Consider the following 15,641-nt stretch of genomic DNA (forward strand, 5'->3'; position numbering starts at 1 on the left):
TAGACTGAGATATGCAACTTCATGAAATCTGCAATTCCATGCATATACCAGAAGTGTGCCAAAAATAGTGTTCATAGTTATTTAATTATAGGTAGTACTGATATTGCAAACTGGAATTTCTTTTCCTGGAAAAAAATATTTGTAAAACCATTCTGAAATAGGCTTGATGGCGGTTATGAAGAGATTTCTCTGTCTTCGAATGAAACTAAAGAAAACCCAAACCATTCATCTTTCAGAAAACGAAAGTTCACAGCTGGTTCACAGATAACAGAACATGATTACTGGCACTAGTGAATATGGTAATTCATACCTTTGACGGTATAAAAAAAAAAAGCAAGAAGCAAAGAGAGGACTATGACATCCTCTGTATGAGTGTAATTGCAAGAAAAAAAATAATCTTTACCTGACACCTCTGAGAATATGCTTTCGAGTGTGTGTGCGTATGTATATGTATATGTATGTATATATATATATGTGTGTGTGTGTGTGTGTGTGTGTGTGTGTGTGTGTGTGTGTGTGTGTGTGTGTGTGTGTGTGTGTGTGTGTGTGTGTGTGTGTGTGTGTGTGTGTCTGTCTGTCTGTCTGTCTGTCTGTATATATATATATATATATATATATATATATATATATATATATATATATATATATATATATATATATACTCTCTTTACTCTCTTTTTTAAATCATCAGTATTAGAAACCTCTTTACTCTCTTTTTTAAATCATCAGTATTAGAAACAAAGTAATTTTTTTTTCCTTTTATCTTCACATTTAAGCAATGGCATTTTAGTATAGTTTTATCTTGGGTCTTTATATTGATTTTCATTTATTTAAATTTCTAAATATACAATATACACAGATTCTCCTATACATCTCACTTAAAGCTGTCTCCTGGCTGTATTATACCCTTCCAATATAATGTTTTATATGCTATCTGACATTTTTCATTGCATTTCTAATCTTTTTTTCTACATGCTGTCATAAGTGTTCAGTTGGAGGGTGGGCAGCAGTCACTGGAGCTCTAGAGTGGGCGTGGAAGAAACAAAGGCATTGCAGGGATGACAGCAGCAGCACCCACCCGCCCAGCAAAAACATTCAGTGGTCAAGCCTACCCAAACCAAACCTCCCCACCCCTAAAATCCACACAACACGCTCTTGTCAAACCCAGCCTGAGAAAGGGAAGGAGGGGACACCTGAGGACCAGGAGATCTGCTTGTATGTGATTGTAGTGAGAAACTAAGAGAAGAAGAGGATGATAAAGTGCTTTTCTGTGATGTTAAGCTCAATGAAAGAAGACCTTAATGTAACAGGCTATTATCCTTTTGCATAGTTGCGATTGTTAACTTTGGCATCACTAAATCAAAAGACTAAAACAAACATTAATATACTTCAGCGGCTTTTGCTATACTGTCATTAACGAGTGAAGTTTTACTGTGCCAACATGCTTTAACACTCACGTACATTCACATTGCAAAACCTGTTTTTAGTGTCATCAGAACGCTACCTTTCAGTACCTCCATATTAATATAGTCATTTCACAGCGCTCACCTACCTTATAACTTATATCCTTTTGGCCTATAGCAATAGAACACATCTGTTCATACACTTACTATCAGAATTTTAGGCTATGTTTTCAAAGTTTTAAAAGCAAAATGGCATCCTGCTCTCCACACAGTTTTTGGTTATTTGGACCTGTGGAAGGATGTCAATGGCAACATAAAAAAAACAACAACAAAAAACACAATAATTCAATAATCAAAATAAATCAGCAAAATCTTGGAATTTCACAGTATCTTTTCATAGTTAAAATTTGTTCTGGCACAAAGTATAATGTTCAGTCACATATTAAAATTAGTGCTTGTTTATAAAAGACTAAGCTACACAAAATCAAGTGTGTTGTAAAGCTTAATTCTTTCACATTCTGCTATCCAACCTTTATACCATCTATTTATATGTATTTCTGAAATTGTTTTCTTATGAATCAATTTTTCTGAGAGAATGCATATAATTTTCTCAGAAACACTGATTCATAAGAAAACAATTTCAGAAATACATATAAACAGATCTCCCGCTCTTTACAACTGGTACCAGCTTCTAATGAGACCATGATAAAACCCACTGCATAAAGACTTACAATTTTACCTGTGAGAGGCAATGTACAGCATCCACATATTCATTCTCACCCTCACTAACATTTTCAAATCAGTTTAACACACTCCTTAATGCACACTGCATTTTCTCGAAAATGTTTTACATTCTTTGAACCTGAACTACAATTGCTGCATTTTGTGCTTACCATGTGTATAAAATATGTATTTAGAGGATTAGAGAATGTGTAAAAAAAAAAAAAAAAAAAAAAAAGAAAAAAAAAAGCCCTGGTGCCCCTTTGTCCCCTCCCCTATGGCACTTTGGGTCAAGATGAGTGTTGTGGGAAAGCAGTGGGTGGTCTTACGTGTAGGACAGGTGCGAACCATTGGAAATCTGAGAGGCGATGCTGGTACTTCTGCTCATCCCCTGCTCATTGCGGACACCTGTGGTGGCCCGCCGTACCACCTGGGGACTGTTCCGTAGCCCACCACTTCCCCCACTCGAGCGCTGACTGGCCCCAGACCCGTAGTGCCCCCAGGGGGGTGGCCCCCCTGAAGGTAGGCCATGACCCCAAGGCTGCTGGATAGAGTCACTGTGGCTTGGGTGGTGGTGGTGGCCGTGCTGGCTGCCACTGTGGTGTCCTCCCCAGGGTGACCCCTGGGTGCTTGCACCGTGCTGGGAGCCCCAGCTACTCTGGGCCCCCGGAAAGCTGTGGCTGTGGCCATCGGATGAGGCCAGGTTGGAGAGCACCATGTTGCTGAATCCCAGGCGCATGCTTTCAGAGTCGAACGCTTCAATCTCCCGGGCCTGCTTCTCTAATAGACTGCGGATTCGTTCTGAGCGCTCATTTTGCAGGGTAACCATCTCCTCTTCAATCTGACCAAAAACCAAAACAGAATCAGGTAACATTTTGATGAAGAAATTATATTTTCTAAGCTGTTGTTGGTATAGTTAAGGCTGTAATACACCACATCACTTTTCCCCAGATTTTTGTACAGATTTGTGGCATGTGTGTCAACGCTAGCTGAAGAAAGTCAGAAATAGTATAGTATATTTTTATTAGTCACATAAGATGTGATTGTAGGATATCCTGGGAAATGTATGAATAAAGCCAGGAAACGTAAGGCCTTTCTGTCACTGTTTGATGGGTGTTATTCTGTTCATGGTGCATGATAAACACGCTGCACTGGCCATTGACATAATTTAACGCATGTTGGTAGTATGTGCTTCACCCTTAGAAAGTAAGCAAGAGGATAGTTAAATAATTATAACAAGAGTTTAAAGATGAAGTCATTGGTTATGAACTGAATAAAAGTGAAAGCAGTGACTGGGTTCTGCAGGCATCTCGCTTTGTTGACTGCTGCAATAGTTTTATCTTTGACATCTACAACTCTGTGACTTGAATGATTTTTGCAAGGAAAACAGAGACTTTTTCCATAACACTAGCCTGCAGATATTGGGCACTCAGAGGTGACCGATTTCACAGAAAATTGCGTATATTGTATATACAATATTATTTATTTTTTTGTCTCCTAGCACCGAGGAAGATGGTTATGCATGAGATTGTGTTCAGAACTACTTGAAAGTCTGGTATTGTGTGAACATCACTCATATTAGCTTATGATGACCAGTTTTTCACTCTAACCATTCAGAAAGTCGCCAACTGAATGATGCAGTGTTCAGGTTTTAAAAAAGTTGTGTAGTATATTCCAGCCTTTAGACAAAATACTTGTCAAACTTGAGCTTCATTTGTTCACCCTTGTGCCATTCTGAATTTGTATGTAAATTTTTGGGGGGGATACAAAAGTAGACATTTTTTAAGAATCTACACATTTTTTAAATACTGTGTCCAAATTCAAAATTGGGGGGTCAACATAAATGGCAAAACACTTGTTCTTGGGCATGCGTTAAGTGAATGTCTTTTTTAAATTTTGGATGTGAAATTAGGCTAAACATCTTTCAATGATTTGGAGATGCTTCAAAGTTCATATTCCACTGATAATAAGTTTGAAAATGAGTTACATGGAACAAATGACAGAACTTTCATATTTGTGTGAGATATACCTTTATTTCTTATTCTAGAATGTCAAAAACTCAAACTTTTTAAAACAACATGCCACCTCTTGTGGTTTCAAGTAGTTGGCTTCTTGGGTTTGTATCAGTTAACATACCTTCTGCTCAAGAAGAGCCCTCCTCAGCGAAACCCTCTGCTCCAGCTCTTTCCTCTCACGATCATGCTGTGCATCCGTCTGCTTTTTGATTTTGCTCTGATAAGCATTCAGCAACTCCAACTCCTGCTGCAGCTGCATCTTTAACACCTGACATTCAGCCTCCTGTGCCTCATCCAATCGCAGCTAAGGAGCAAGATGGGAGGCATAGTTACATTTAGAATTAGTTTGTTAATGACAAGAGAAGATGAATGGCACATTATCCACATTTTAATTAGGAGAAAAAAAATGTTGCCTCCTGCATTACATCCCTGAATAACTGAATACTGTTAAGTAATTGCATAAACTCCTTTAGAACTTTGTGACTGGTTCAAACTCTTCGATGGCTTTACAGGAAGAAATATACATATGCATACACCTAACATGGCAGGTCACTCACAGCTTGTGTGGAGAGCATGTCATTGATGGAATGGTCGTACTGTTCAGCAAGGATGGCTAATTTCCGGGTCTGCTCCTCCTTCAGCCTCTTCAGCACAGCCTTGTGGTCAGACTTGGGTGTGGTCTCCAGGAGGTGGTTGCGCAAGGCCTTATACTGCCGTGTCTGGATTTTACACGTGTCCTGGAACTGTTTCTTGATCTGAAGCTCTTTAGACTAGAGAAGAGAAAATACTGATTCTACACTACTAGTACATACTGTAGGTTACAAAAACAAACAAGCATAGGCTACACACCTTAAGGCTTTTGGGCTGTTGCCGGACCTCCATGACATGTTTGCGGCGGAGCTCTCGCTCTCTGCGTTTGTTGTACTCTAGCTGGTTGGTGAGTTCAGTCTGATGCTGCAAGCGAATCAGCTCTGTACGCATCTTCTGAATGGTGCCCAGCTGCCTAACTTCCAGCTCCTGCATGGATTCATGATGGCGGAGCAGCATGGCATGTTCCAGATCTTTCTGTGTCTGGCGCTTATTTAGTTCCTGGATCAAGAAAAACGATGTCATTATAAATGTTTTCTTTAAAAGTAAAAATATGGGAACATTTAAGAAAAAAAAAAAGAAACTAATGAAGCATCAAAACAGTCATTAGTTATGTGACGTGACGTTACCTCCCGTACAAGGTCCTGTTCTACATTGTGTTTTGCAATGAGGATTCGCCGTTTAAAGCGCCGACATTCTAGCTCCAGGTACTGCCGCTGTCGGCGGAGCAGGTTGGCTTCCTCCTCTGCCTGGTAGTGCTGAAAGTTCTCCTTCTGCTTCGAAAGCCGCTCTTGCTTCTCTTTCTTAGGGGTGGACTGGTTCTCATTTAGCTCCTACACGCAGCGTGGGAAACATCAATGGAGTGTAAGGTGAAATACAGACATTTTTTTTTCTTTTTTTTTTTTGTTGTTTTAGTAACAAAAAGGCAAGATTTAACTACATATTTGTATATATTTGTTATATATAATACAATTTTTAAAGATCCACTGTGATCAGATCCTAAATCTGGTTTATGAAATAGTTTCACTGTTGTTTTTATCCTGCTTAAAGTCAAACCATGTGCAAATCTAAAATCAAATCAACACCATCGATGAGGATTTTCTTCTTAGAACTGCAGTGTAATAAAGACGGTCTCAAAAAAGTGTTTTTAAACTGCCCGTTTCCTACCGTCACAAACATGTAACCAATTGTGTCAACTTGTGAGATGAGGCCTTTTATATCTGGGGCCTATACAATGAAGCTGTTTTGGCTGGCTAGCCAGGTAAGTTTCAGTTAAGTTTGCGCTAACTTTGGGTTGTTAGGCACCATGAAAGTGGTTTGGGGTTTGGCTTTCAGCAGTGTTCATCACCATAGTAACTTGTACTCCATGGCTCTGGTTTAAAGATCTCAAATCGAAATTTTTCCAATCAGCTTTGAGCAAAGAGACACATCGGTGACACAATGTCACTCCCCCAGTTACTCTAGCTCCAAATTAAAGGGCACTACATAGTAAAACATTATTAAAGATAAAATCGTCTGTCTTTTAGTGATATTTATTATCATTGTTTTATATAATTCATATGATTATTATACCCTTAATCCAATACATTAGCCATTTTAGCCTAATTAATAAACAAATACATACATAATATAAATAAGCAATTATAAACAATAGATAAAACTTTAAACATAACTTCATTTAAGCTTAGATTTTTTTAGTCTCTGTATACCTATATACATTTATACTGTTTTAATTATATAAACGACTCACACAACTTTGACTTCCACTGATAATGCAAGATGATTTCTTTAAATTGTCCTCTTATGGACTGCTCTTTTTATCTTGCCGTGTAAATGTGTTTAAAAAATATCAAGAATTAAAACATTGGTGAAAATTGAATCACAGTTTCAAGGTGTGTAACTGGCTGTTCATTACAGATTCCACACTTTAATGTGAACATGCTCTATAAACTCAGGATCAAAGTGGGGGTTGACAAAGAAAGTTGATGATCAGCGTCAGGGTACCAACAAAGCCAGACTGGGTTGGTTTGGTTTTGTCAACTAGAAACTAATCCTGTAAAACTAAGAATATACAGGCCAATTATACAGTCAATTATTTTAATGGGGAAAATTTTTATTTTGATTATCAAAGCCTTGCTTACAAATTTGTGATTGCAGGGAGGCTTTAAATCAATAAACATTCTTTTTAATTCATTAAGGAAAAAAAACTATGAATGTGTCTGTATTTTACTTCTTGCTTTAAACATGTAGAATCAACTTTGTAACAGTTTTTTCTCATCCTCTGGATTGTATATTGTCCATTTGTATAATTGTGTAACTGTCAAATGGCTGAATAAATAGAAATATATGACATTATAGCGGTGTTGTCTATTACCATTTCCGGCTTTTTCCATTTGCCTTCATTTCATTACACTGTTCAAAGCAAAAATAAATCTCACAGATCTCAGAGGTCAGTCTAGGTAGGATTATGCCAAGATGAAAAACACCACTGGCAAATTCATACATGGGTATCAAGCCATGCTTGAGCATGTGTGTTTACCTCTTTGAGTTGTTCCTTCCTTAGCTTGTACTCTCGTTTCTGTGACTCCAGGAAGCTACTAAGCTCTTTCTTTTGCTGTGCTTGAATGTGCTGTTGGAATTTCTTCTCATCATTGGCAAATGACTTGGCCTTCAAGATTAAACATTCATACAAATTAATAAAATAAAATAAAATAAAATAAAATAGATCAAATAAAATATTTTTGTTGCAAACTGCCTTTGTAATGATAAAGTAGAAATAGAATCTTCCCTTTTTGTTGCCACAAAGTAGAAAGCACATAAATTTATGATATAAAGATTTGTCTTCACTGGAATTGAGGGCCATGGCATAAGAGGAAGAGGGGAATTCCCAGTTCATAAGCATTTTTTAGGTGAACTTCCACATTACTTTCCGCATCTTTGTGCCGCCCAAGAAATTATTGTGCTTGTTATCTAACAGATCATGTTACATCTTTCTCACAACTTACATCTTTCTCTATGGATGCTTGGTTTTTCTTCACAAGTTTCTCCATCTCAGCGGCAAAGCTGTTCCTCTGGGCCTCCAGTTCTTTGTCCAGTCTCAGCCTGTGTTCGTCCATCTCCGCTTTCAGTTTGTTCTCCAGGGCCATAAGGTGCTTCTGGTGCTGCCGTCTCATGCGTTTGTAACCGGACATCTGCTCCCTCAGCTCGGAGTCCTGCTCATGTTCCTGCATCTGGCGTGTCACCTGAAAGGAGGAACACAAGAAAATGGATCAAAAGTGAAGAAGAGGAAATAAAAATAATCAAGAGACGTCTTGTACATTTTGAACATTACAAGAGCCTGAGGCTGAGAGTGAGCAAAAAATTCTTGTGAAGCCATTCAGATTAAACTGTGTCTACACTGAAAGCAACCAATGCCAAGGTTCATCGATTATAAATGAGTAATGTAGTTTTAATGCGTCTTTAGGGTTGTGAAGCATTTCACTACAGATCCACTATGACTGGCTCACCATTAGGGATGTGCCTGAATAGCAAATCCGTATTCAGAAAGGCATGGAAAACAAATAATGCGTCGTACGGAGTATGGAGCCACTAAAGTACATACAGTACATAAAATTTCCCTTACCACATAAACAGAGAGAAGTAAGGACAGATGATTGATAGGATGATGGCAAATTATTTGCACATCCTGAGCTCCACTGACAAAAAACTAATCTTGTGAAATGCGTGGTAAGTAGTGCCTCTCTGTAGTGGAGGAGGCTAAGTGTAAACATGAATCTCAAAAGTGAAAGTAAAAAGCCAACGTGCATTTATAAGTTATTTTAATGACTTTCATATATTAATAACGGCTCCCTGATGCCCACAGTTTATATACAGGACAATAATCCAGCGGCATAATTGTGAAAGAAAAAACTGAAATATATTCGCATCATACATCACGTATTAATAGTATCGTAGTATATGTCATTAACTTTCCAAATACCAGATTCCGATTCAGGCACATCCCTACTCACCAGATAAGCTGTGCGAATGGTGGCAAAGTGCTCGCGGTTGCGATGGTGTTTGCGTTGCGGGGGCTGTGCGGGTGCCGCCTGGGCTTCTGAGGGATGAGGACGCGTTTCAGGATCGTTGGGGTAAACTTCCTCTTCTTCCTGTTGGACAAAAAAGCAGGAAACATATATTAGGCATCATGAAGTTCAAAGTTCACAGTTACTTAGTATAAAGAATCTCAGATTTTGGTTATGCAGGATGACATTTCTGAGATATTTTATCAAGATGTGTGAACGTACAGGCTTCAGGTGTATGACCGAATTATTTGACATAAAAGTGTGGTCTTTCTCCAGGTCATGGTCACTCTTGTCATCAGCAGCATCGGGAATGCTGTTCACTGAGCTGCTCTGAGAGCTTGCACTGATTGACATGCTGGGAATGGACTGATTACTGCCCACACTGCTCACTGTGCCCGTGTGACCAGGACCATGCTCTGGCTCCTAAATACACATACACAAAAAACAGCAGTTCAGATACTAGGGCTGGCTCCATACCACTTTTTCAGAACTGATACCAGAAATAGTATACAGAGTATACAGAATCATACATATACTTAATATTTAATGTGTTTAAATTAAAAAGAAAACAAAATATAATTGCTGTAATCAATTATATTTATTACAATGATATACAATGAACTTTTAATGTCAGCAGACAATATTTCATACTAAATATCCCTTCAAAATAATTGCATCACTGAGATTTTTGGTGGAGTAAACTATTTATTCTGAAGCAATATTTTCAGTGTTCTATCAGCTTTTACATACTTAAATCTGCATACTTTTATTTACTTTTACAAAAGCCTATTTTTAACTTTTATGGCCATTTTACCTTTATAAAGCTTTTTATATATAAGTGTGCATTATCTTTTGAGTCAAATTCTTACATTTAATCAGTGAATTAGAATGATAAGACATTTGGGCTGTTACTATGCAAATGAAATGTAAATGTATCTTTGCAATCCAGCAATCCAAACACAGTTCAATGCAGAACATGAATGCATTTAAATTGCAGTTACAAATGCATAAATAATTTGTTGCCTTTTTTTTTTTTTTAACAATGGTTTTGTTGGCGAAAACAGGCAATGGTGTCTAAAACGTAAGTCTCTCAATAAAACTTCTAGTTTATTAAACTGTTGTAAAAAAAATTTAAATAAATAAAATCAATATCACATTTGTATATGGTAATTTTTGGAGGAAGAAAAGGCACTCGTCCTTGTGAAATTGATTAACTATATGAAGTTGTATATACAACTTTAGGTTTTTATTGTAAACCATCATTAGGTCCGTCAAGACTTCAGAAATTTAGCGGTGATGTGACAAAAAATATTTAAGACCCATTGAATCCAAATGTAAAACATTTTAAGGCCTTATATTAGGAAAACGTTATTTTGGCGCACTTGTATCAGGTACCAAACGTCATGGTGATACAAACATCCCTATTTTGAATAAATAAATAAGTAAATAAGAGTGTCCAGAATGTGAAAATTTTTTATATTGATTTAGACTCAGATTTCAGACCCCAAATACATACATACCGTATTTTTCGTATTTCGTACTATAAGTCGCACCTAAGTATAAGTCGCATCAGTCCAAAAATATGTTATGACGAGGAAAAAAACATATATAAGTTGCACTGGACTAAGTCGCATTTATTTAGAACCAACCACCAAGATAAAATATTACCATCTTCAGACGCGAGAGGGCGCTCTATGCTGCTCAGTGGTAGGCTACAGGAGCACTTTGGAGCAGCATAGAGTGCCCTCTTGCGGCTGGAGACGGTAATGTTTTCTCTTGATTCATTTCTCTTGGTTCATGTCAAATTAATTTTGATAAATAAGTCGCACCTGACTATAAGTCGCAGGACCAGCCAAACTATGAAAAAAAGTGTCACTTATAGTCCAGAAAATACGTTACATACATGCATACGTACATACATACATACGAGCCAGTCAATATTAAAACACGTAACTAGGTAAGGTTCGAGATCTGACCTCATCTCCCTCCTGGGTCTCAGTGGTCGGCCCATTGTGTGCCTCCTGAAAGAGGATCTTCTTCATCTTGCGGTACTGCAGGTTGTCCAGCTCTCGGACCGCATCTTTTGTCCGCAAAATTAAGTCTATCAGAACAGATTCTGGCCTCCCTCGCAGGACAAAGGCATGCTATGGTTTTAGTAAAGAGCACAGAAAATAAGAGAATTGTAAATATTCAAGTGTAATATTAATATGATTAAGAAACAAAAAGTTTATTTAATTTAAATGTTGATAATTTATAGCAAAATAAAACACCTGCAACAGATCCTCAGAGTGTGGTCTGTCTTGAGGGATTTTCTGAAGGCAGGAGTCAACAAAATTTCTAAAATAATCCGTCCTGAGGAAAGAAAATGATGCAGCATGTAAATCAACTTATGACTCCACATTAATGCAGAAAGCCCTAATTCAAACAGCTATTTTTATGTATATATTAGTGGACTCACCATTCACTCGATTGCAGTGCAGGGCTCTCATTCTGTGCTATGTGATATAAGGCACTCATCGCATTCATGTTAAACAGAGGAGGTTTCCTTTCCGCTACAGCAAAAGGGAGGAAAAAAAGTAAGACAGACTTTCACAACATCAAAGACACACAATTCTTACAATGAGCAGCACTTCTTCGTCACCTAGTTCTATGCAGGTGATCCCAAGAGACCAGATGTCAATCTTTCCATCATACTGTCCCTCATCCATGGCTAAAATCACTTCAGGGGCCATCCTGAGAGGAGGTGGCCATGTCAGTAACCAGGCTGTGTGAATGGAATCATTTTTACTCAGAGATAACCAGTGTGCTCACCAATATGGTGTCCCCACAAAAGAGTTGGCTGGAGAAGCAATGGAGGCAGAACCAAAATCTGCCAGTTTGACTTGTCCTGGCTCGGTCAGCAGGATGTTCCCAGCTTTGATATCCCTAAGTGAAGAATGACATGCATAACAGTCAAAATTAGGGGTAGTTTCCCTCAAATTCCACAGGCAGTGCCACCTGAAGAATTGTTTTAATATCTATGTGACTTTGCAATTAGAAATCTTTTTGAATCAATTAAAATGAATTGGTGACCTGTATGTAGGATTGCCAACTGTTCTGTATAATATGGGATCGCCCCGTATTTAAGGCATCAAAAAAGCATTCAAGCTTTTGTGAATGCAAATTGGGTGACAATTGATCATGAGCAAGTGAAGCCCAGTGGTCCCAGTATAGGTCATAAACCCAGACCTCTCCATGTAATCGAATGGGACGCAAGACAAACTAAATAATAAATAATTAAAAAAATACGTTTGGCTTTAGTTAGTTATGTGATGTTATAAAAACGGGAATGTGTAGTCATGATTGAGAGCTCAGATTGACAGCTTCTCTGAGCGAACTAACTTTTTCTAGATCTTCATGAGGAGATCAGAGTTGTATTTACCTTATTTTAACAAGCCTTTTGCATGGCAAGCAGCAGACAAAATTGGAGCAGTCAGGCTAATCAAAAAAAGGGTCATGGGCATGTGCTTGTGATTGACTCTGCTAGGAAACTCAGGTCCCGAGTTAACTACTGCACAGACTCTAGTCCCAAATCAGCGCAATATGTCCACGCCCTATTGAAGGGTTTCTCAAAACTTATCCTGGAGGGCCAATGCGCTGCAGAGTTTAGCTCAAACCCTGATCAAACTCACCTACCTGTGATTTTCTAATGATCCTGAAGACATTGATTAGCATGCTCAAGTGTGTTTGATTAGGGTTAGAGCTAAACTCTGCAGGAAACTGGATCCTTCCAGCAAGGCAGAAAAACATCCATTAACCTGAGAGAAGATGTCTTTCACTATTGAAATAGAAACTCATGTCATGATGTTGTTAACAAGAGAAGAAAAAAAAAAAGGAATTTTTTTTTTTTATTTCAACTTGGTGTATTCTTAAAATTGGACCCCAATATTAAAGCACACATTTAAGAACCAAAAGAATCCTATACTCTGAGTCTCTAAGCTATCTTTAATTAAAAAAATAAGCATTTTCATTCATTCATAGGCTATATGGTTGCAATAACATTTTAGTTCAAAATTTAGCGATTGTTTAAAAAACATATGCTCTATTTACTTGCCATTTTTTAGATCTTCAGTTATGCTTTAAAATTTTATGCCATATAGCCATGTATGTAGACTATGTAAGTTCACAGTTTATACACCTAAATTACTAAAGCACTTCTGCAGTCACAATTCTATAATGGTACAGATTACTTAGGCGAAGGTTTGTGTGTGCCATTTTTCTATTTCTTTTTTTTATTTATGACATTAAAATTATTTTTAGAATAATTGCTCATAAGTAGGTTAAGCAAAAAGTGATTATATTTGGGAAACTTTTATACATATACTTAATTGCAGACACGGAAATGACATGCACTATGTTGTAAAAAAACAAATATTTTAGTTTCCCTTATTCGGTCCCATATTTTCCTATACAAAAATCACAATTGTCACTTATTTTCCTTTACTGAAATTGGCAACCCTACCTGTATGTTTGCTGTCCCCTGCATTTGATTCATTGCAACCTTACAACTAAAGCTAAAACTACTTCCTTTGGCACTACACTGTGCCACAACTGAATAAAGGTGCAGGAAACCTTGTCAGAGTATTCAAAGAGTTCTGCTACAAGAATGCAAACATTCAAAAACAGTTAACAGGACCAGTGTCATGAAATTCATTTGGTTCCAGTGGAACTGGTTCTCTATTCCTAACACTACTTAACCTCTTAGCCAGCACCCCGAAGCCCTCGTCCTGAATGCCCCTCAACTTGCACGTGTCAGTGTTTATGAAAAGATTAAATGAAACGGGACAAATTTAATCTTGACAAACTATGTATCATTATAAAGATCTAAGCCTCAAGCAACAACGACAGATTGCTGTTTTTCAAAGGAAAGCTTATAAAGACTGTATTTGCTACATTTGTGTAAGCAGTACACATTAAAACATGAAGGATGACAACGCTATACATGAAGCACGTTTAGTCCAACGAAGCAATAATGTTGTAATATGGATCATAATTCCTTTGTTTACATTTCATTTCTTCAGCAACAGAACTGTTTGCGTCCGTTATGGAATAACTCACGGTCGAAAACTGTGTCTTGGTAGTAAAAAAACGGAATGGTTTTGCAGCATACAGTGTCACAAACAGAATGAGACGATCCACCGGAAAACAAGAATGAATGAAAGATAGACGAAAGATAGTATATTTGAATTTTGGCACTCCCTCGTGAGGGCTCTTGACGCGCTCTGATGCACCTGTAAGCTGATGGAGGTGGAACTTATAGTAATCGCCTTTTTCTTTGTTTATCAACAGTTTTTATATATGTGAGAGTTTTTTGTTGAATGTGAATGTATCTGCATGATTACCATCTGTTTGAGTGCAAATCAGCCCGCTATTACTGTATGATCACGGCTATCAAAGTGAATGCGTCTATATGAATAGAGAGAGTGGATTATTTACTCTATGGCACATTTGTGTTATTACCATATTTGTATAAGTGGCCATCAGCACATCAGCAATTATTTGCATCGTAATTCATTGTAAATGCTGAATTTCTAGCAATCTCAGGATTTTCTGTAATTGGCAAACAAAGTTAATTTTTTATTATTATTATTCAAATTTTTTTTACTCAAATTAATCTTGTTGTATTTTTCTAGTGCTCAAATAAATTTAACTCATCCGAAGTGCACACACACAGAGCAGTGAACACACACACACACTGTGAAAACACACCCGGAGCAGTGGGCAGCCATTTATGCTGCAGCGCCCGGGGAGCAGTTGGGGGTTCGATGCCTTGCTCAAGGGCACCTAAGTCGTGGTATTGAAGGTGGAGACTTTCCTTAGAAAGCCACGTTTCTAGCATTTGTAAAACTGCATTTTTTTTTTTTAAATCTATACGATGTTTGATAGGGAGCCAGTGCAGTGTGGACAGGACTGGGCTAATATGGTCATACTTCCTGGTTCTAGTAAGAACTCTTGCTGCTGCATTTTGGACTAGCTGTAATTTGTTTACTAAGTGTACAGAACAACCACCCAATAAAGCATTACAATAGTGTAACCTTGAAGTCATAACTGCATGGATTAACATTTCTGCATTTGACATTGAGAGCATAGGCCGTAATTTAGATATATTTTTGAGATGGAAAAATGCAGTTTTACAAATGCTAGAAATGTGGCTTTCTAAGGAAAGATTGCGATCAAGTAGCACACCTAGGTTCCTAACTGATGACGAAGAATTGACAGTGCAACCATCAAGTCTTAGACAGTGTTCTAGGTTATTACAAGCAGAGTTTTTAGGTCCTATAATTAACACCTCTGTTTTTTCTGAATTTAGCAGTAAGAAATTACTCGTTATCCAATTTTTTTATATCGACAATGCATTCCATTAGTTTTTCAAATTGGTGTGTTTCACCGGGCTGCGAGGAAATATAGAGCTGAGTATCATCAGCATAACAGTGAAAACTAACACCATGTTTCCTGATGATAACATACTAATATGCTTTTAATATCCAAATCCGTTAAAGGATTTTTAGGCTGCATTAATTAGGTAAACCGGAACCGGAAACACTTCACATAACACCCTATGTACTTGCTACATCATTAGAAGAATGGCATCTACGCTAATATTTGTCTGTTTCTCTCTTATTCCGAGGTCACCGTGGCCACCAAATCCAGTCTGTATCCAGATTAGAGGGTCTCTGCAGGCACCCTGATCCAGTACGTATCCAGACCAGATGGTGGATCAGCACCTAGAAAGAACCTCTACATCCCTGAAAGACAGCGGAGACCAGGACACCTAGAGCCCCAGATACAGATCCCCTGTAAAGACCTTGTCT

General features: G+C 37.8%; 1 protein-coding gene across 2 annotated transcripts in view; it reads right to left on the minus strand.

Annotated features, from left to right (window-relative positions):
• Positions 1-743: 743 nt before the first annotated feature.
• Positions 744-15,641, minus strand: part of LOC113063983 (serine/threonine-protein kinase TAO1-B-like) — a 34,793-nt gene continuing 19,895 nt past the window's right edge. For both annotated transcript variants that reach the window (XM_026234454.1, XM_026234455.1), the window contains exons 7-20: positions 11,602-11,715; positions 11,432-11,523; positions 11,249-11,342; positions 11,061-11,142; positions 10,767-10,934; positions 9,013-9,213; positions 8,737-8,874; positions 7,732-7,968; positions 7,266-7,394; positions 5,356-5,559; positions 4,988-5,227; positions 4,696-4,908; positions 4,260-4,442; positions 744-2,964 (exon numbers count right to left, since the gene is read on the minus strand). In XM_026234454.1, coding sequence (XP_026090239.1) covers positions 2,449-2,964; positions 4,260-4,442; positions 4,696-4,908; positions 4,988-5,227; positions 5,356-5,559; positions 7,266-7,394; positions 7,732-7,968; positions 8,737-8,874; positions 9,013-9,213; positions 10,767-10,934; positions 11,061-11,142; positions 11,249-11,342; positions 11,432-11,523; positions 11,602-11,715 — 2,611 coding nt within the window. In that variant the 3' untranslated portion in view covers positions 744-2,448. The remainder of the gene's footprint in view (positions 2,965-4,259; positions 4,443-4,695; positions 4,909-4,987; positions 5,228-5,355; positions 5,560-7,265; positions 7,395-7,731; positions 7,969-8,736; positions 8,875-9,012; positions 9,214-10,766; positions 10,935-11,060; positions 11,143-11,248; positions 11,343-11,431; positions 11,524-11,601; positions 11,716-15,641) is intronic.

Source organism: Carassius auratus, chromosome 46, assembly GCF_003368295.1.
Source record: "Carassius auratus strain Wakin chromosome 46, ASM336829v1, whole genome shotgun sequence".
Taxonomy (NCBI): domain Eukaryota; kingdom Metazoa; phylum Chordata; class Actinopteri; order Cypriniformes; family Cyprinidae; genus Carassius; species Carassius auratus.